The sequence below is a fragment of the Oncorhynchus tshawytscha genome, linkage group LG08 (genome assembly GCF_018296145.1).
Source record: "Oncorhynchus tshawytscha isolate Ot180627B linkage group LG08, Otsh_v2.0, whole genome shotgun sequence".
Lineage (NCBI taxonomy): Eukaryota > Metazoa > Chordata > Actinopteri > Salmoniformes > Salmonidae > Oncorhynchus > Oncorhynchus tshawytscha.
This window is the reverse complement of record NC_056436.1, coordinates 28,670,500-28,692,160: the sequence shown is the minus strand read 5'-3', so window position 1 is coordinate 28,692,160 and position 21,661 is coordinate 28,670,500. Positions and strand designations below refer to the sequence as shown.

Genomic DNA, 21,661 nt, shown 5'->3' with positions numbered 1-21,661 from the left:
GTAGACACTGTTGGTGCTGTGAGGGGTTTTTGGGGGAGGTGTGGATTCAGGAGTACTCCTGCTTGCCTGACCAGGCCTTTCTCATCCTCCTACGGTGGGCCTCCTGCCTGTACTGCAGCCGGCAGGCCTGGATCTCATGCTTCACCTTGCCCAGGGCCTCCTGGAAGAATCATTCTAGCTCTGTGCATTGCTACACAATGCTGTGGCTGCTGCTTCACTCGCCCCATCTCCTTCTCCTGCATGGCCAGCAGCTTCTGCAACTTGTCCAACTCCACTTGGCCGGCCTGGGTGCTGTCCAGGGCCTGGTGCTGTCTCTCAAACTCCCCCACCATGAGCCCTAGGCCCTACTCCAGGGTCCCCACCTTCCCCCTCAGCTCTATCTCCTGGGCCATCACCTGGGACACATTCTCCATCAGCTCACTGGTCTTCTAGGGGTGGGAAATATAGGAATGGTTGAGGGGTTAGTCTTAAAATATGGTTGCAATCATCATGACAATATACATATGGCTTTCTCCAAGGTAATGTAGTTAATTAAAGCCACTAAATGGCATGTTGATGAATGAATAATGTTTTGGTGGGGGGCTTAATTGCCAAATGGAAGGAGGTTTGAGCATGGAAGGAAATGGAAGGAGGGTTGAGCATGGAAGGGAATCGATGGATGGTGGAGCGTGGAAGGAAATGGATGGAGCGTGGAAGGAAATGGATGGAGCGTGGAAGGGAATGAATGGAGCATGGAAGGGAATGGAAGGAGGCTGGAGCATGGAAGAAGGACTGAGCTGGGGTGACTTCATTCTGTCCTCGCTTTATCGAAATAATGGGTGAGATTATGGTATTTGCTTCAGAGAAACAGTGCCCTGAAAATACTGAGGGGGGAAGCCACTGACTTGGAACCCAGAAGCCAGTGGAAACTTGCCACAACCACCAGCCACCAGCTCACACTGGAGGTGAGGGGTATGAGGGGCCGCAAGCAAAACAAACATGGGGTCAGCAAATATAAATAAAATGGGAAATACCATCTGAAATATGTCCTCTGGAGATCTGCCACGTGTTTAACAATTTAAAGACAAGTTATTGAGATGGTATTGAGATGATGAATGCCTACAGTTCTGTTTGTGGCGCCATTGGGGCTGGTGTACCTTATGCAGTGCCAGGGAGGCGTTTTCCTCAGCCAATGACAGTCATCTTCCTCAGGTTCTCCACTTAGTCTCAGCCACGCACTAGGCTACCAAAGTTGTTGTTGAACATGAAGCGCGATGCGTTGTCTCGCTGACTGACAGTTTTACCTTTCATGTGCCAAACTCTCTCTAAGGTATAAATGGCATAAAGGTGGTGTGCTGGGTTTGGTGATGTAGTAGAGAGAATTGAGTGACATCAAATTCCAAGCTTAGAATGCTGGGGAAGATTTGGTTTTAATTTGCCTTAAGTCACCAAATTGGTCTGAAAACGCAGGTTACATTTATTTCTACAATATAAATCACCAAGAACTGAAGTATAGAACTGGCAATACAATATAGAACTGGCAATACAATATAGAACTGGCAATACAATATAGAACTGGCAATACAGTATCAGTGTTGAAGATCATTTATGGACTATAAAAGAACACCAACTTCAAAGTGTATATATAGTACCTAGTCTGTCCTCAGATGGCTTTCGAACTATACAGTACACAGAGAGGTCTTCCCCACTGTTCCAAACCAGGACCCTCTTCCCTGCAACCCTGCAAGGCATTCTGGAACTGCTTGGGATGTCATCACTGGCTTAGGTGATGTACACTATCTTAAGGAAGACAAACTGGTGTGGTCAAGAACCTTGGTTTCCCTCCCATGTTATTTATTTGGCCTCTTTTTTTTCTCCTGGCCTGAAGGTGCAGTTTGAACAGTAAAATTAGCCTGTAATTGGCCAGCGGAGACACTCACACAACGGCTTCATTGTGGGCCCTCTCATCCAGTTGGGCGATCCTCTGCTCTGCCTCCTCCTCTAGGTGAAACTGCAGCGAACACAGTCTTCACTGTTCCTCTCGCCCCCCTCTCTATAGCTCAGTTAGGCTTTTCACACCTAAACGTCTTTACCCATTAAATTCAATACTTTTTGATTAGCCCAAGGCTAGTTTTCCCTCAGTGTATTTTTCATGTACAAAATAATTTGTCCCTTTTTTTAAAGTCATCATACCTTTTTCACTGAAGAATGTGTGCTCCATTCTAGCTAGGCTTTACTTGTGCTCCCTCTCTGCAATGTACATGCTTTCTTTAATCTAGAAAATAGAGAGTTGATGATCATTGATAGAACTATGAAATCATTCACAATCAAGAGTGGTACTTCAGGGTATGAAACAAGGTTTCTGTCCATCTTGTTCTCATACTACTGAGCTCCTGTCCATTCGTGCTTTATTTTCCCCAAAACTCCCTTGATAGTCTTCAGTTTACCCTGGATCATCCTGAACTCGATGGATCTCTTGAAGTTCTCATCCAGCTCAATGAATTTAAGAGAGTACTCTGAAACCTGCAACAACCAATCAGAGTTAGTTTTACTGTATATTACTTGGATTTTGGAGTCAAAGAAAATGATATTCTCTATACAGCAGGTGTAAATACTGTATACCGAGATTATTAGCTACTTTACGTATACAATGAACATTTTGAGAATGTACACTTTCCAAAGCGAAGTGTGTCCACTTCATATTTGTACGTGAGATGGCAGCTGCTATTTCAGAAATATAACTGATGCAGATTTTCTGAGGAAATTACCATAGCTTCCAGGAACCAGGAGGAGAACAGCTGGGAATAAAATCTAAAAGTTCAGATGAAGTATTGCCTTTGCAACCAAACCCAAATCAGTCTGAGGCTGAAACCCGAGTTTAAATGCTGCTGTGTATACCCCAGTCAGAAATGACTAAAGTGGACAAAGTTATGGAAGGCAAGCAAAACATTCACCCACAGTCAGGTACATGATGACTAAATGATAGGTTAGCAACCATTTGATTATAATGTTATGCCTAATTGTTATTCTTTAGATTAATTTATGAATGCCATGCTACTTTAGATGCCACTTATTCTGCTATGTGAGTGTGTGCTCTATACACTTAGGACAGGGATCAATTCAATTAGCCACAGCTTTCTTTAGAAACCTTGCATTCTTTCATCAAATGGACAGATTTGTGCTTAAGAAGTTTAGCATTTCTCTCTTCTCTGTTATTCCTAATGCTGTGCTTTAATTTGAAAAGAAAATATGGCACTGACCCAGTGGAATGACTGGAAAATGACAGCTGCTAAATATCTTGATGATATAATTGTTTGGTTGCTGACTTTTTCAACATTGTCAGACTAATTTGAGACAGATGCCACGGGGCTCCTGTTCTCTGAGTGCTTTTATGTGATGATTTCCATTAGCTAAGTCCATTTTCAAGATGAACCATTTAACACTTTACAATGAGCAAAGGGGGTTGAGGGGCATGTCGTGATCACATTAGGGTCAACCACAAAAATAATTTTCCCAAATTAGTGCTACAATGGCATAAGTGACAATGCCATGCATGTCTAAAATGGGCGTGTTTTAAGTTGGTCCAGACCGAGCATCTTATTTCTCAAGCTTATTGGGTCCCATTTTTACCAGCATGGAGATAGAAAACAACTGTCAGCAAAAGTGGCACATTTTGTTGTTTGACCATTCCAATGGCAGTTAGATATTTAAAAAATATCTTTACTCTAATCAATGTGATGTATTTTTCTCTGTAGAGATCAACTGTCAAAATTAACCCATAAATAAAGTTGCACACCAGCACAAACAATCCATATGACACACGAGGGAAAGAAACCTTAGCCTATACAAACTAGTTTTTATATGTTTGAGACCATACACATTTTACCAACTTTTTTTTCTGTATCCAAAGAAGGGCATAACCAAAACATAATTTCTGACTATATGGCTGAAAGTGTATGGGGTAGGTTTTTAGTTTTAGTTTTTTCATAAGTTAGGCAGTCCCTATGCTAATTATAAAGAACACTGTGCTCTGTAAGATGTAAACTGTCTAGTCACTCCGTGTTCTTTTGAATGTGGCTGTTAGGTCAACATGATGGAAGACTTACCTGCGAGGTTAGTTACCCAAACTTAATTCACAAAGACTAAATACTTAACAGCTGTTCATTTTCCTCAAGGGCCTGTTTTATTTAACTTTTTAAATGGTCCCTCCAGCCTTGTAATCGACAACAACAACAAAGTTAGGGAACAGGGGCGTGGATATGATAATTTTTTGTAATTTAAAAAAAAAAAGTTTGTATATCGTTGTATTTGACATTTTGTGTGACTATCAGTGTACCAGTGTTTTTGTTTTGTGGACACCAGGAAGAACAGCTGCTGCTTCTGCGAAAGCTAAAGAAGAGCAGCATTGACCTTTTCCTTCTCAATGTCAGACTCTTTATTGGCTTTTGACTCCTGTTTGCCTCGTTTCTTTTTGAAGACATACAATTTGGACAAAGAGTTGTAGTAGCTATACATACACAGACATTGCCTAACAATAGCTAGCTAAAGTTAACTACCCCCAGTGTGATAACTAAGTTAGCTGCTGCTAACCTAATTCAAACCATGACGACAACGTAAAGAACTTGTCTTACCCGTTAACATGATCATTTTTTCCATTTCTTCTTGGGCATTGTTTTGGATACGATAATTGAACTGATAAGAATGAATGGGGCACTTATAGGCTAGCTAGGTAAGCTTCACTTCAAGCCGCTGGGGAACCTGTGTTTTACAATTTTGATGCCATAGAAACCATATCATGTGGCACTGGCTGTGGACATGTTAGCAGTCTACTTCACAATCACCTGAAGCAGGTAATGTCATATGCACAGTATACAAAACTATTCCAGGTCAATTTGACTTAGAATGAAATCACACAAAAACATATTCAAATGAACAGGCTACACGCCATAAAGTTAGGCTAGCTACATAATACAAAAAATTAACAGACCTTTGCAAGAATATCAAGAAAGACATGTTCATTTTCTGCTCCTTGATTTTCTGCTTCTTGATCCTCTTGTCATGTGAATATGTTAATGTAGCACACGTGACACATTGACACAGATCTGTTTATAGGCCTACATGAGGGATGCGGTGCAGCCCCTGGTATGTACCATTTGCACCCCTTCTAAGAGGAATATTGTTCTGCGTGTCCTGGGAAGAACCTTGGGCTGCTGTCAGGTTACACAGCCAACAGGATCACACTGTTTTGTTGGATTACATAAATTGCGGAGAAGCCACAAAAGGTCAACAAATTGCAGTTGACTTTGCAGGCTCTGAGTACCTGAACCAACAACTGTAATAAACAATGTAAAGTTATTGCGGGTCACTTCAATCCAAAAGCTACTGTCACATTACATGCCCTCTCTCAACTGGCTTCCAAATTGTGCTTTATGGAGAAACTTGAAGGTGCCCAAGGAACATTCTTCAACCAAAAGTTGAACAAAAAAGTATATCACAGATGTCAGGGTGTAGTTACTGTAAATTTAAGCATATAGCTTTTTGCACTGGCATCATGCACAGAGTTTGAGGACTAAATTTAAAGCTAATTGCTATGACAGGGAGTAGAACACTGAAATAACCCTGAGCATTTTGAAGCTGTCATTATCATTGGAATTGTAATGACATGGTTTAGGTCTCTTCAATAGAGTTTTGTGGTAGGACACCCGCAAACATGATATTCCTGAGGGTAACATTGCGGTATATTAATAATAGATTGCAAGGCTTGGATAACAATGCTTGGGTCACCTCTCATGCTTTAAAGCTTTTGGTTAAGATGCAACAAAACATCAAAAGTTGTGTTTAAGATACCACTGAGGATTTATTTTTGGACCTATGACTAGTATTTGCTGTGTCTTACTACCACCTAATTTCTACAAGTCTATGTCTCCCTCCGTAAAGCCCTATAGAGGTAACACAGCCTTTCATATATATATATATATATATATTTACCAACTAACTAGCCTACATATTCTGAAACGAAGGATGGTTGTGTACAATAAGCAATTACCTTGCTTTACTAAAGTGACTTTTGATCTAAACTATTTTCATTTTCAAACTAAACATACTTTTATCATAGTATTCAACCACGACCACTGAACAATCTAGTTTGTCTAGTTTTACAGTTTACAGCTCAGCTCAGAAGTTGTCCGACCATGGCTCTCCTCTAAAATCATTGTAATCTGATCATGAAGGTTTGGCATGTTTTGACCCAATAGGGACAAGTAGTAAGATTCCAAGGAACAAATCAATCAAAACACTGCACATGATCCAAATACATAATTTTCTATAGTAGTACTTACTGTACGTTATTGTATGTCTGAATGCCAAACTTAATTATGCAGTAGTATACATTTGTCTGTGTCAGGGTATGATTCTTCTCACAAAGGACCTTGGAGATAGCAGCATGGGGGAAAAGCAGACATGACATCATGGCTTTTGCAAGGCCTGGAGTTAGTAACTCTAATATGACATCTTGTGTTTTTTGAGTGTGAGCAGCCAGCAACCTGTGAAATTGGCTCATATAGCTTTGCTGTTGTCAGATCTCTGTCAATGTGATATCCCTGTGTTTTATATGCAGTATCAGTCAAAAGTTGACACCTACTCATTCAAGGGTTTTTCTTAATTTTTTTAATGATTTTCTACATTGTAGAATAATAGTGAAGACATCAAAACTATGAAATAACACACGGAATCATGTAGTAACCAAAAAAGTGTTCAACAAATCAAGATAGATTTGAGATTCTTCAAAGTAGCCGCCCTTTGCCTTGAGAGCTTTGCACACTCTTAGCATTCTCTCAACCAGCTTCATGAGGAATGCTTTTCCAACAGTCTTAAAGGAGTTCGCAAATATGCTGAGCACTTGTTGGCTGCTTTTCATTCGCTCTGCGGTCCAACTTATCCTAAACCATTGCAACTGAGTTGAGGTCCGGGGATTGTGGAGGCCAGGTCATCTGATGCAGCACTCCATCACTCTCATTCTTGGTCAAATAGCCCTTACACAGCCTGGAGGTGTGTTTTAGGTCATTGTCCTGTTGGAAAAACAAATGATAGTCCCACTAAGCGCAAACCAGATGGGATGTTGTATCGCTGCAGAATGCTGTGGTAGCCATGCTGGTTAAGTGTGCCTTGAATTCTAAATAAATCCCCACCTCCTCCATACTTCTCAGTGGAACCACACATGCAGAGATCATCCATTCACCAACATCTCAAATTTGGACTCATCAGACCAAAGGACAGATTTCCACCAAACAGTTGATGTTTAGATGTGTCTGTTACTTGAACTCTGTGAATCATTTATTTGGGGTGCAGTTTACTTGAATGAACTTATCCTTTGCAGCAGAGGTAACTCTGGGTCTTCCTTTCCTGTGGCGGTCCTCATGAGAGCTAGTTTCATCATAGCGTTTGATTGTTTTTGCGACTGCATTAAGAAACTTTAAAAGTTCTTGAAGTGTTCCTGATTGACTGACCTTCATGTCTTAAAGTAATGATGGACTGTCGTTTCACTTTGCTTATTTAAGCTATTCTTGCCACTTGGTCTTTTACCAAATAGTGCTATCTTCTGTATACCACCCCTACCTTGTCACAACATAACTGATTTGTCTCAAACACATTAAGAAGGAAAGAAATTCCACAAATTAACTTTTAACAAGGCACTCCTGTTAATTGAAATGCATTCCAGGTGATGACATCATGAAGCTGGTTGAGAGAATGCTAAGAGTGTGCAAAGCTGTCATCAAGGCAAAGGGTGGCTACTTTGAAGAATCTAAAAAATGTTTTGATTTGTTTAAGACTTTTTTGGTTACTACATGATTCCATATGTGCTATTTCATAGTTTCATGTCTTCACTAATATTCTACAATGTAGATAATAGTCCAAATTTGAAAAACCCTTGAGTGAGTAGGTATGTCCAAACTTTTGACTGGTAATGTATATATTTCCCCACGCTGGAATAATACTGTGAAATTGTGAAAATTATGATGCCCTTTTTAGTGTAGCTGTTTTGAAAAGACTGCCTGAAATTTCAGCCTGTTTTAGTGGGGTAGCATTTTGGCCTTCCATAGTGACATCACAATGAGTTAATAAACCAATCTGCCAATAACAGCAAATGTTCAGTTTTTCCCTCCCCCACCGACATTTTTTTCTTTGCTACGAAGCTATTTTGTATTTTTGACAATTTTAATTGAAAACAATCACAGTAAGGTACTTAATTGTTACCCAGAAATTATTAAATATTGAGCTAAAACAGCTGCATTGGACATTTGAATGGACACAAAGTCAATGAGAGGTCCTGCACATGCATGCTTTGATAGGGGAAATGGACCATAAGGGTGAACCACAGGATTGAAAAAAAGTAGCCACAGTATTTAGACAAAAAGGAAGGAGGGAAGAAAGTGCAATATTTTTAGTCCAAATTACAGTGTTAGAACAGTGCGCTGCACAGCGGAGTGTCCTGGGATTGGAATGGCATGCTAGTGCCAAGCCCCATCCTCTCCTCGTGCCCTCTCTGTGGACCTTCTCTCTGCCCTTCTCAAGTCCTGCTGCAGGACTGCTGGCCGCCCCCATTCCGGCTTAATCACACCCCCTCAGCTGAGCTGGGTGACACATGCCACCACAGTTTGTGCTTCACTCACCCTGTGTGTGACTGTGTGGTGAACCTGTTAGCAGGAGCTGAGTTGGGTGATGCCAGTTCAGCAAGTCTGCAGTCTCTAGAAATATACAAATTCTACCTGTTTCTGCCCTGTCTTTGTTTACTGTTGCTGCAGCTTCTCGTGGGGACTGAGTGAAGGAAATCCCACTCTGGTGCAAAGCTAAGTTCATATGAGGTCTCTGAGTTAGCAGGGCCTCTTTGCTGAGCTGCAGTAGCACATTGTTATTGCCTCCCTCCCTCCTAAAAACCAGAAACTCTGAACATTACAGTACATTACAATATTTTTGCTGATAGACTGGTTAATGACACCTTGCCAACCACCCAGCTAAAACTGAAAACAGCCTCTCATGCTTTTCATGGTTTCTCCTGTGAAACATGCCTTTAAATATGATTTCCTAGGAAAGCTTGTGGTTAGCACAGGGATGAGTGGGAGTGAGAATATTGCTTTCATTCTTTCAGCATTTATGCCAGTTGGAGTGCAAGTTGCATCAGCACATCTCTTATGAAAGGTTGGTTGGGTTTAAAGGTCTGCAGCATATGTTTTTATGTGGTCATTTTCACATGTCATTATTGGTTCGGAATGTGATACACACAAAAATGACTTATACATATCTAGAGAAAGGTGTATTGCCCATCTTGCCTTGGGCTGTCAGGTTACTACCTCAGGTTACTACCTGACAGGTTACTACCTGACAGGTTACTACCTGACAGCCCAAGTCAAGACAGGCAATACAAGAAATTAAGACGAATATGAGGAATAGGCTACTTTGTGCAGTGAAGAAATTGTAGTAATCGACAAGCTTTCCTGTAAGTCTTAATTAAATACATCAATAAAATGTATTTTAAGACAATTGCTTCAAATTTCTACAAGCCAGTCATTTTGATGTCTTGATAGATCCTCTTTCTTTCTTCACTTAGGGGGATTTTTGGCTCCAGCTTGCACACAAAAGATGAAGAGAGAGAAAAATAATTGCTGCTGGTAAGCAGATAGTCAGTATCCAGCTCTTTCAGAAGGGGTACTCTTGAAGGAACCTAGATGGAACGCAACAGGATTGGTGGATGACCTGTCATGGTGTGGCCCAGTGCCAAGTCCGTATGGCTTTATATACTATAAACCGATGACCAGACAGTCCTGAATGTGCATTGCTACCCACACTGTGTCTGCCTCTCCGGTTGTCTCTCATCACCTCTGCAAGCTGCTGCCACTGCATTTTGTGCTGCTCCTCTGAAGAAGACTATCTTGAATAAGGCACAGTTTGACTCTTACTGTATATCCATAGAGTAAAGTGTTTTAGCTTTTACAAAGCATCATTGTTTCTTTGGGTGTTAAAAAAAGATGGCTCTTCAAATGCTTCTCCTGACAGTAATGTCAATGTCGGTTCTGGCTTGGAACTTCCAAGCGAAGGCAACCTACCATCCTCGCCAGACAGTCCACCACGAACACTCTGCTAACATGGAAAACCTCCTGCCCGAAAACCTCCTGCTCGAAGTCGTGCCCAAAGTCTTGCCTGAGGTCTTGCTTGAGGTCTCCCATCCTGTCAACCTCAGCCACACTTTCTATGGGATCATGTTCGATGCTGGGAGCACAGGCACCCGGATCCACATCTATACATTTATCCAGAAAGACCCAGGTGAGTGTTGTCTCTCTATTTTTCTGTGTATTTCATTCAGTATCTCTCAGCCTTAGCTTAGTCCCAGGAGCCAATAGGGGTTTACATTCAGCTGTCTCCCATATGTTTGCCGTTGGGTCATTCGCTCTGTGGTGTAAAGGCAAACATGTGCCGTCAGCATGGGGAGAGAGCAATCATGGGCAAGACCGAACCAAGAGGCAGCTGAGTTGTAGTTTTAATCATCTGTTAGTGTGGCCGAAATCCCTAAAAACGAACCTCTAATAATGGACTTTGATTTGCTGTTTTTGTATTTACTTTACCTTTAACATCAGTGATTGTAAAGCCTAGCAATGATTGAGGCAACAAAGCATGTTTCAAAGCACACATTAATGCAACAGAGTTCTGTTAATTCACACATTTCATATATTTATATCTTGTTTGAAAATTGAATGCATTCTCCCCATCTACTTTTTGTCTTTTTAGTTGAGCTGCCAGTTCTGGACAATGAGATGTATCATGCGGTGAAGCCTGGTCTGTCTGCCTATAAAGATAAGCCTGAAGAGGTATGTAATCATGTCTATCATTTTCTCATTTAGGCATTGCGATGTAGACCATGTAATTACATGAACTGATTCTGCTGAAGCTGTCACTTAAGTCTGATATTTACTGTCTTGGGATCTACATCTTAAAAACCAGACGATGTGAAGTCCTATGTGGACAAACATATCAACCCTTTAATCAACTGAATACGTTGAAATATCCTATATTGAAATATCTATATCAGCCCTTTTGGTCACGGCTGTGATTTGAGAGTGTTCCAGTGGAGACCATGCTCATCTGTTAATGCCTTTTATCCCATTCAGGGTGGGAACACGATCAGAGCGCTGCTGAAGGTGGCCAAGAAGACGGTGCCAGAGGACGAGTGGAAGCAGACCCCGGTGGTCCTGAAAGCCACGGCCGGGCTCCGCCTCCTGCCCAAGGAGAAGGCTAATGCTCTGCTGGATGAGGTGAGGCACATTTTCTCTCCCCTCAGTTAGTTTGGCACAGGGATGACAGGTCCTGCCAAGGATCGGGACATGAAACTGCTAAGTGCTTACAAGTGTTTTTGAAAAAACTGGGGGGGAAAGTCTACCCACTTCGAGGTGGCGATCACTATGCAAAAAAACCTGCTGTTTTGGGGTCGTCTGGAGTAGTGGAATATGTCATTTGAATTGTTAAATTAGTGCGGCTACTCTAGCCATGCTTGTGGTTTTGCATTCCGCCATTCTCAGCCAAATGTGCCTAATAACAATTCCTGAGTCTTGAGATAATAAGTAACTATTTTTATTTTCTTATTGTCTTTATTCATCATGATCTTTATTAATATGCACTGTCATCATAAATTGTCTCCGTAGGTTCGGGAAGTCTTTGACGAGTCCCCCTTCTTTGTACCGAACAACAGTGTCTCCATAATGAATGGAACAAATGAAGGTATGTCACTTTGTTGGTGTCACAAACATTTGTCTTTCATTTTCTTTTATGGTACTGTGGTATTGTGGGTATGTTGGTAAAGAGGAAAACTGTAGACATTGTTTAGATTAGCTAAACGCTGCAGTATTGTCAAACCAGGTGGTTGGTATCTCCGAACACTGTCCTAGTAACATGTGTTTATAAGAGCTCTATCGCTACCTCATAGAGCAATTAAATAACCTTGTCTGGGTTGTCCTTCCCACACTCAATATTAAGTGATCCTCCACATCACTCATTAAGACACCCGCAACAACTCCTGTTTCATCAGATGTGCAATTCATTAGCCTCACTTTATGAGAGCCATAACCTGAGCTCTGAGACAGTAGTAATGACCTGGGTTGGTCTATCCATGTCAGACAAATATTGCTAATGTAACAGCTGCTAAATGAATGAAAACTAGTATAACATCCAATATCTTAACTGACAGTCTCTGAACTGCATGTGTTCCAATGGCAATATGTATCAGTACTTCCATCAACACGATTACAAAGGCAACAATTGCATATGATTTGGGCTCAAGTGAATGTTTACCTCATACACTCTCCATCTACTCTCTCTTGTAGGAGTCCTGGCCTGGGTAACAGTGAACTTTTTGACAGGTAAGACATTGCTCATGTTTTGTTAAGGTGGTGTTAATGGTCAGGGGGGTCATTTCTGAGGTTTAAACACTGTACACAGTTGCAGAGCAGTGCAAGTCTCCTGTCTGACTGTCTTGAATGTTGGCCACCATCTGATCACGATGGGATGCAATATTCCCTCACTTTTTACACAGAGTTAGTGTAACATTTCTTTTAAAACCTATCCTATGGCCAAAATGATAGCCGCCGCCTTTCTCTTGGTGGCCACAGACCTATAGTACCAGTCAAATGTTTGGACACATACTCATTCAAGGGTTTTTATTTATTTGGACCATTTTCTACATTGTAGAATGACAGTGAAGACATGAAAACTATGAAATAACACATATGGAATCATGTAGTTACCAAAAAAGTGTTAAACACATCTAAATATATTTTAGATACTTCAAGGTAGCCAGCCTTCGTCTTGATGCCAGCTTTGCACACTCTTGGCATTCTCTCAACCAGCTTCATGAGGTAGTCACCTGGAATGCATATTAATTAACAGGTGTGCCTTGTTTAAAGTAAATTTGTGGAATTTCTTTCCTTAACCCGTTTGAGCCAATCAGTTATGTTGTGACAAGGTAGGGGTGGTACACAGAAGATAGCACTATTTGGTAAAAGGCCAAGTCCATATTATGGAAAGACCAGCTCTAATAAGCAAAGAGAAACGACAGTACATCATTACTTTAAGACATGGTCAGTCAATGCGGAAAATTTCAAGAACTTTGAAAGTTTGCAGTCACAGAAACCATCAAGCACTAAAATGAAACTTGCTCTTATGAGGACAGCCACAGGAATGGAAGACTCAGAGTTGCAGAGGATAAGTTCATTAGAGTTTCCAGCGTCAGAAATTGCAGCCCAAATACATCTTTCACAGAGTTCAAGTAACAGACACATCTCAACATCAACTGTTCAGAGGTAACTGCGTGAATCAGGCCTTTATGGTCGAATAACTGCAAAGAAACCACTACTAAAGGACACCAATAAGAAGAACAGACTTGCTGGGGCCAAGAAACATGAGCAATGGACATTAGACCATTGTAAATCTGTCCTTTGGTCTGATGAGTCCAAATTTGAGATTTTTGGTTCCAACCGTCATGTCTTTGTGAGATGCAGAGTAGGCGAACTGATGATCTCCGCATGTGTGGTTCCCACCATGAAGCATGGTGGAGGCGGTGTGATGGTATGGGGGTTCGTTGCTGGTGACACTGTCTTTATTTATTTAGAATTCAAGGCACACTTAACCATCATGGCTAACACAGCATTCTGCAGCGACACGCCATCCCATCTGGTTTGCGCTTAGTGGGACTATAATTTGTTTTTCAACAGGACAATGACCCAAGGGCAATGTAAGGGCAATTTGCCCAAGAAGGAGAGTGATGGAGTGCTGCATCAGATGACCTGGCCTCCACAATCACCTGACTTTAACCCAATTGAGATGGCTTAGGATGAGTTGGACTGCAGAGGGAAGGAAAAGCAGCCAACAAGTGCTCAGGATATGTGGGAACTCCTACAAGACTGTTGAAAAAGCATTCCAGGTGATGCTGGTTGAGAGAATGCCAAGAGTGCACAAAGCTGTCAAGGCAAAAGGTGGCTACTTTGAAGAATCTCAAATATAAAATATATATTTATTTGTTTAACACCTTTTTGGTTACTATGTGATTCCATGTGTGTTATTTCATAGTTTTCATGTCTTCCCTATTTTTCTACAATGTAGAAAATCGTAAAAATAAAGAAAAACCCTTGAATGAGTAAGTGTGTCCAAACTTTTGACTGGTACCGTATACAGTTGAAGTCGGAAGTTTACATACACTTAGGTTGGAGTCATTAAAACTCGTTTTTCAACCACTCCACACATTTCTTGTTAACAAACTATAGTTTTTGCAGGTCGGTTAGGACATCTACTTTGTGCATGACACAAGTAATGTTTCCAACAATTTTTTAGACACAGATTATTTCACTTAGAATTCACTGTATCACAATTCCAGGGGGTCAGAAGTTTACATACACTAAGTTGACTGTGCCTTTAAACAGCTTGGAAAATTCCAGAAAATGATGTCATGGCTTTAGAAGCTTCTGTTAGGCTAATTGACATAATTTGAGTCAATTGGAGGTGTACCTGTGGATGTATTTCAAGGCCTACCTTCAAACTCAGTGCCTCTTTGCTTGACATCATGGGAAAATCAAAAGAAATCAGCCAAGACCTCAGAAAAAGCATTGTGGACCTCCACAAGTCTGGTTCAACCTTGGTACCTTCAGGCATTTGGAAATTGCTCCCATGTTCATCTGTACAAATAATAGTACGCAAGTATAAACACCATGGGACCACGTAGCCATCATACCGCTTAGGAAGGAGACTCGTTCTGTCCCCTAGAGATGAACGTCCTTTGGTGCGAAAAGTGCAAATCAATCCCAGAACAACAGCAAAGGACCTTGTACAAAAGTATCTATATTCGCAGTAAGACGAGTCCTATATCGACATAACCTGAAAGGCCGCTCAGCAAGGAAGAAGCCAGACTACAGTTTGCAACTGCACATGGGGACAAATATCATACTTTTTTGGAGAAATGTCCTCTGGTCTGATGAAACAAAAATATAACTGTTTTGCCATAATGACAACGTATTTGGTAGCAGGTAAACTTCTGACCCACTGGGAATGTGATGAAAGAAATAAAAGCTGAAATAAATCATTCTCTCTACTATTATTCACATTCTTAAAATAAAGTGGTGATCCTACCTGACCTAAGAAAGGGAATTTTTACGAGGATAAAATGTCACGAATTGTGAAAAACTGAGTTTAAATGTATTTGGCTAAGGTGTATGTAAACTTCCGACTTCAACTGTATCTATTAGAATGCCTGTCTTTGTCTCAAGCGGGTGGTTGGAAAATGAATGAATTCTAAATGCAGTATGTGGTCAATGTACAGTACCTGTATGTTCTACTTTCTGTTTATAATGTCGATGATGGATAGAATCCTGTCTATAGTTTTCTATTTCCAATTCTGTGTGTTTGACTTTCCATCTGTTTGCTTTAGGTCACTTGTATGCCAAGACCAGGAAAACAGTGGGGATCCTGGACTTGGGTGGAGGATCTACCCAGATCACTTTCCTTCCAAAATCAAAGGTAAATGTTCAACTGAACTCCACTGATGTTTTACAAAGATTTAGATAACCATTGCTATTTAATTAGACATTATTCAACCCCTCTCTCTGTACCCATAGAAAACAGTTTTCACTGCCCCAGCCAGTTACATTGCCAACATCAACATGTTCAACCACACTCTACAACTCTATACTCACAGGTGAGTAAACAAGCATTGGTGCAGTATTTATAGTACAGATCTTCATTTTGCAGGAAAATAATCATGCTGCAACAGGAAATGTGAATTATTATGTGGATTATAATTAATGGAAATTTTTGTAGGGGTTGATACATTTTTCGTAAAGGAAAATCAAGTCGGAAATTTCAAAGTGGAAATTACAAACTTCAGAAGCCTTTTAAAAACTCAAACACACTACAAGTTGTACATTTTCCTTTTGCCCCCAGAATAGCCTCAATTTGTTGGAGCATGGACTCTACAAGGTGTCAAGCGTTCCACAGGGATGCTAGCCCATGTTTACTCCAATGCTTCCCACAGTTGTGTCACGTTGGCTGGATGCCATTTTGGTGGTGGACCATTCTTGATACACACAGGAAACTGTTGAGCGTGAAAAACCCAGCAACGTTGTGGTTGTTGACACACCGTTGCGCTTGGCACCTACTACCATATCCCATTCAAAGGCACTTAAATATTTTGTCTTGACCATTCACCCTCTTAATGGCACACATACACAATCCGTGCCTCCAAATGTCTCAAAGCTTAAAAATCCTTCTTAACCTGTCTCCTCCCCTTCATCTACACTGATTGAAGTGGATTTAACAAGTGACATCAATAAGGGATCATAGCTTTCACCTGGATTCACCTACGTCATGGAAAGAGCACGTGTTCTTAATGTTTTGTATACTCATTGTATATCATGGCATGCAATGAAAACAGCATACTCACATTACCTTGGCATTGTCATGAATGTTTTCTGAATATCTGTCCTCATTCAGCTACCTTGGAAATGGACTTGTAGCGGCTCGATTGGCAACTCTTGGGGCTTTGGGGGCTGATGGTAATTTGAATTGTCATACAGTATTTGCTTAGCTATTCAAGCTAGGCAACTGCAGTCATTCATCTGTTCAGGCTGGATAAATACATTTGTATAATGCTGCAAGACACACAAGATTTCTATAAATCAGACACACTATTTAACTGTCATCCTCGTTGGGGACAATGCAATAACTGGTTTACTCTTTCAGGTCTGGATTGGAAAGTTTTCACAAGTTCCTGTCTACCCAAGAAGTTCAGAGAGGACTGGACTTTTGGTGGAATCACCTACAAAGTTAGCGGAATTCCTGATGGTAAGCACAAGATAAAACATACAATTTCAATAATATTTTATTTTTTATAATCTTCGAAACTATAAATAAATTATTCAGTCTCAGAGTGCAATGTTAGTTTAGTTCAGTCTGAGTTGAGAACATTTTCCCACTGGACAGTGCAGAATGCATGTTTTGTCATTCTTTCTCTCTGCATGCAGACTTTAAACAGTTATAATAGAGCAAACCTTGTGTTTAAATGAGAGGAAAATTGTCAGTTAACTCCGCAAATAATGCAACACTCCCATACCATGGTCATGGAGCCAAAAGATACTGGGTTAGTCCCCGAGCTGGATTTTTTTTGTGTAAGGAGAGGCTTGATGTTGACCGCTTACAATTATGTGGTAAAAATAGATAACCCAACAGGCGTGTGCTACTCTTGTCAGCACTTGGTTTCCCCAGTTGTAACCAACAAACCAATCCCAGGGTGCTGTGAAAGTATCCTTTTGGGGTTTTTCTAGTGTAGAGCCCTGGAGAGCCCATAGCCTCAACCCCATTTTGATCTCATAAAGAGGCTCCGGGTTCTCCCAGTACATTCCACCACAAGCATGCAGCAAACTCAGGTATTTTACTCTCATTTGAAAATAAACCTTTTATTGTTGGTGCCAATTTAAAATGATTCTGACTTGTTAACAATTGACTTGAGTGTTATGTTGCCATGAAGCTGACGTAACTCTATACTTTTATGATACCTGCCTTGAAGATTCAGTACAGTTTGTGATAGATAGTAATGATTATTTTGATGTTATCTGTGTGTCTCTCCAGGCTATGCAGGTTACAAGCTGTGTTACTATGAGGTGATGAGGGTGGTGAAAGGCATCGTGCACCAGCCGTTTGAGGTGAAGGGCAGCAGCATCTTCTATGCCTTCTCCTACTACTTCGACAGAGCTGTGGAGTCAGGCCTCATCGGTGAGTAGACACAGACCAGGACGGATACAAAACCACCATTCAGAAAGCATCCAGTTAAACCTCATAATGATAATGAAAGGATTCAAGTTATTTTTTTAAATAAAAAATGTTTAGTTATTTTCTCCTCAAATACATTTAACTGCAGTTTTTAGGATTTGCTTGGAAAACTGAAATGACAGCTGTTGTTGCAGATGAGAATAAATATAAATGTTTTGTTTTCCAGATGGCAGTCGCGGTGGCATGGTAGAAGTCAGGGATTTCAAGAAGAGAGCCAAAGAAGGTGAGTGCTAGGCTTTTCCCCCTCAGAAACATGTTGACTATATTGATGCAGTACACAGTGTACAAACAAATAATGTTGGTGCTTATTTGCATGTTAGACTCAATAATCTCACGGGCCTTACAAAACATCAGTTCCTCACCACAAAATCTTGCCGTAAAAATACACGCTGTTCTAACTCACACAAACACTCAACCTTGTTTATGCCCAAACATCTTGGCACTACTGTAACCTAACCTGGAACATTGGCACTTTCGTCTGCCATTTCCAATATAACCAAGGACCATCAGATGAAATGTCTGATTCATAACTGTTCTCAGAGCATAAACAAATATGATATTTTACATACACATTAACATTTAGCTATTTAACACATTTACACATCATTTACAGTAAGCTGATGTGGAAAGTGCTCTGGCACGTTAGATTGACATATAGCCTTGGTACTGTTAGAGCCTGTGCTAGATTTCCAGCTAGCAGGAACGAGTTGGTGTGTTATGTAAAGTCTGCTTGCATTGCGAAAACAGTCATATGGTCTCGATGAACACGTCAGGCGTTGGGCAGGTCGTCAGGCGTTGGGCAGGTCGTCAGGTGTTGGGCAGGTTGGCAGGCAGTTGACCTGGGCAGCTGTGAGCTCTCTCTCTCTCTCTCTCTCGTACCTGACAGCCACACAACACCAAACTGACCTGGGGGCTGAGCCTGAGAGAGACACACTGTGTACAGCTAGTCTGTTGACTCTGCCACCCATCCCCAGAATCACCAACATGTGCAGACCCTCAGCACTTGACTCTTCTCACACCCCCTTTCTCAGTCAGCTAAACAAACAAAATAAACCAAACAAGATGACCAGCTTTCTATTATGTGGTGTACAGGTTAGAGGTTGTCTGCTGCTTGACCCCACATGAGACATGATACAAGATGTCTCAAAATATGCCCACGCGTGCTGTCGTCATAAAACTCAGCATTAGCAGGACAGAACTATGTTACTGTTAAGTAAATAATTGTTAAATATCCACCAAATAAGGTGAATACATAATATTTCTATCACAGTGCTCTCTGCCCCTTGTGATTTGTTGTTAACGTAGTGCCTACCTGATTTGTTTTCAGTGTGCAACAAGATGACCAAGTACCGTCCCATCAGTCCCTTCCTCTGCATGGATATGACATATATCACCTGCCTGTTGAAGGAGGGCTTTGGCTTCAAGGACAACACAATGCTGCAGGTGAGACAGGAACAGGTCACTGGGCACAAAGGTAGGGGACAGGCACCAAGACGTTAATAAGTCAAAACTTAACAAACATTGTATTTTGTTCTGCTCCACAGCTTGCCAAGAAGGTGAACAACGTTGAGACAAGTTGGGCCTTGGGAGCCACATTCGATCACTTTAACAACCTCAACATCCACTAAGGGCAGCTATCCTAACTGTCTGCAGGCACTGAGAGGGACAGCTATTTGGGGCATCTCCTCCGCCACCGACCCCTGACTAGCCCCTCCCTCCTGCTCAGCAGCACTGCCACGCTCCTCCAGCCTGCCCATCCCCTCCCTCCCTCAGCAATCTCCTGCAAATAATCCAAGAACTGTTGACAAAGAAATCACTATATTTTTTATAAGGAAGGACAGCTATTTCTACTGTATGTTTAACCCATAATTAGTGAGTTGACTTTATTTTTGCAAAGCAAGCGTTTACATTTTCGCTTCCTTAGGGCTGTCTGACCTGAAATGCAGTCTTATTTGGCTACCTTTGAGTGTGTAGAGTATTTAAAAGCAATGCGACTAGTAAGGTATTGAGAGAACTTTAGTCATGGAGTGCACTGTAAAGTACAGTGGAATATTTGAAAAAATGGGTTGCAGGAATGACAGTGAGGATCCTGGACTTGGGTGGAGAATCTACCCAGATCACTTTCCTTCCAAAAATCAATGGTAAATGTTAAACTGCAACTCATTCTATCTGGAAATGTCTTTCCAGTACATTATACTGTAGGACAAGTGGATAAGACATTTCCCCTCACAAGGCTTATAACAATAGATGGTTGAAATGACTTAGCCAAAGCTTCCCCCCTCATACTTTGCACAGAACACTTTAACTGCAGATACTGTATTGGAGATCTGTTGCTTGGATGTTTACAGAGTTGTTCATATCCATCCATGTTAAAGGGAGGTGTCTAATTTGCAACAACTCAGGAGGCAAGTAAAGCTCAGAGGGGGGAGACGATAGTGTTCTCACTGAGTAAGTCTTGCATTTGATACCTGAATACTGTATGGTGTTAATGTTTAAACGTGCTGCCGTGGTAGATGTGTGGCCTTGTGTAGGATGGCCGGTGGTGTTGAATCAGAGTGACTTGTGTTTCTGACTGTTGGTGAACTCTGTGTTATTTGTGTTGTCTACGGTGGCACACTAAATGATCATTGTTACATCAGCCGTGTGCATGACGACAGGACCCTGTCAGAGGTTTAGCTTGTTGCTGTATTCAGCAACCAGTCATAAGGTTATTATTAGAGCGTCTAAGCATGTCAGGTATATCAAAGACCTTCAACCCATTAATCGTTCATTTGTAGGAATATAGCTCTTGGTTCAAGACACACATAATGCTTAATACTGTTTGTCATTTTCGTCTTGTGAACTGTACAAATATTTAAAATGCTGTTGCAATCTGTACAAAATTCAACTTTGCTGTATTTGTGCTCCTGGTGCGATCATAGCCGCTATCTGTCCAATTACTTCTGCTGTATATAAAACTACAAAGTAAACCTGTATTAGTAAAATACTTACCAGTCTAACTGCTTCGACTTTGCAGATGAAAACGTTCTTTCTGCTGCATAATGTTCACTATGCTTTAAGGTGAACTGTGACAGATCATGTCAATATTTTATGAAAACCTGGTGCAAGTAAAATGTGTGTATACACTATACATGTATGTTTCAATAAAATACTAAAAGTGTATTTGTTTTCCCTAACATGTTCAGTCTTTAAATAGCCCAATATACAGCGTACAAAACATTAAGAGCACCTTCCTAATATTGAGATGAACACCCCAATTCATCAGGGCATGGACTTTGTGTTGAAATTGTTCAACAGGGATGCTGGCCCGTGTTGACTCCAATGCGTCCCACAGTTGTGTCAAGTTGACTGGATGTCCTTTGGGTGGTGGACTGTTCCTAATACACACAGGAAACTTAAGTTCTTGACACAAACCAGTGCGTCCGGCACCTACAACCATATCCCGTTCAAAGGCACTTAAAACATTTTGATAGATTGTGAATGTGTGCCATTCAGAGGGTGAACTGTCTCGCTTGCTTCAAAATCCTTCTTTAACCTGTCTCCTCCCCTTCATCTACACTGATTGAAGCAAATTTAACAAGTGACATCAATAAGGGATGAAAGCTTTCACCTGGTCAGTCTGTCATGGAAAGAGCATGTGTTCATAATGTTGTGAAACTGGGATACAGGATATTTAATTTGTTTTTAACCTTAACTAGGCAAGTCAGTTAAGAACAAATTCTCATTAACAATGACAGCCTACCTGGGAACACTGGGTTTACTGCCTAATTCAGGGGCAGAATGACAGATTTTTACCTTGTCAGCTCGGGGATTCGATCCAGCAACC

At 41.1% G+C, this 21,661-nt stretch overlaps 1 protein-coding gene across 1 annotated transcript; it reads left to right on the top strand.

Moving 5' to 3' along the window:
* The first annotated feature begins 9,652 nt into the window (after positions 1-9,652).
* entpd5a (ectonucleoside triphosphate diphosphohydrolase 5a) lies at positions 9,653-20,997 on the top strand. The gene is made up of 13 exons (XM_024430151.2): positions 9,653-10,296; positions 10,759-10,838; positions 11,139-11,282; positions 11,670-11,745; positions 12,348-12,383; positions 15,440-15,528; positions 15,627-15,706; positions 16,501-16,562; positions 16,750-16,851; positions 17,635-17,778; positions 18,002-18,058; positions 19,163-19,278; positions 19,380-20,997. The coding sequence occupies exons 1-13, from the start codon at positions 10,002-10,004 to the stop codon at positions 19,461-19,463; spliced, it is 1,365 nt and encodes a 454-aa protein (XP_024285919.1). The 5' UTR covers positions 9,653-10,001; the 3' UTR covers positions 19,464-20,997.
* Positions 20,998-21,661: the final 664 nt, after the last annotated feature.

What these genes read in the sequence shown, in the direction of transcription:
- entpd5a (XM_024430151.2), top strand. Translation starts at nt 10,002, where the DNA reads ATGGCTCTTCAAATGCTTCTCCTGACAGTAATGTCAATGTCGGTTCTG. An exon ending in AATGAATGGAACAAATGAAG is followed by an intron (nt 11,746 to 12,347) that starts GTATGTCACTTT and finishes TCTCTCTTGTAG; the next exon opens with GAGTCCTGGCCTGGGTAACA. An exon ending in CTACAACTCTATACTCACAG is followed by an intron (nt 15,707 to 16,500) that starts GTGAGTAAACAA and finishes GTCCTCATTCAG; the next exon opens with CTACCTTGGAAATGGACTTG.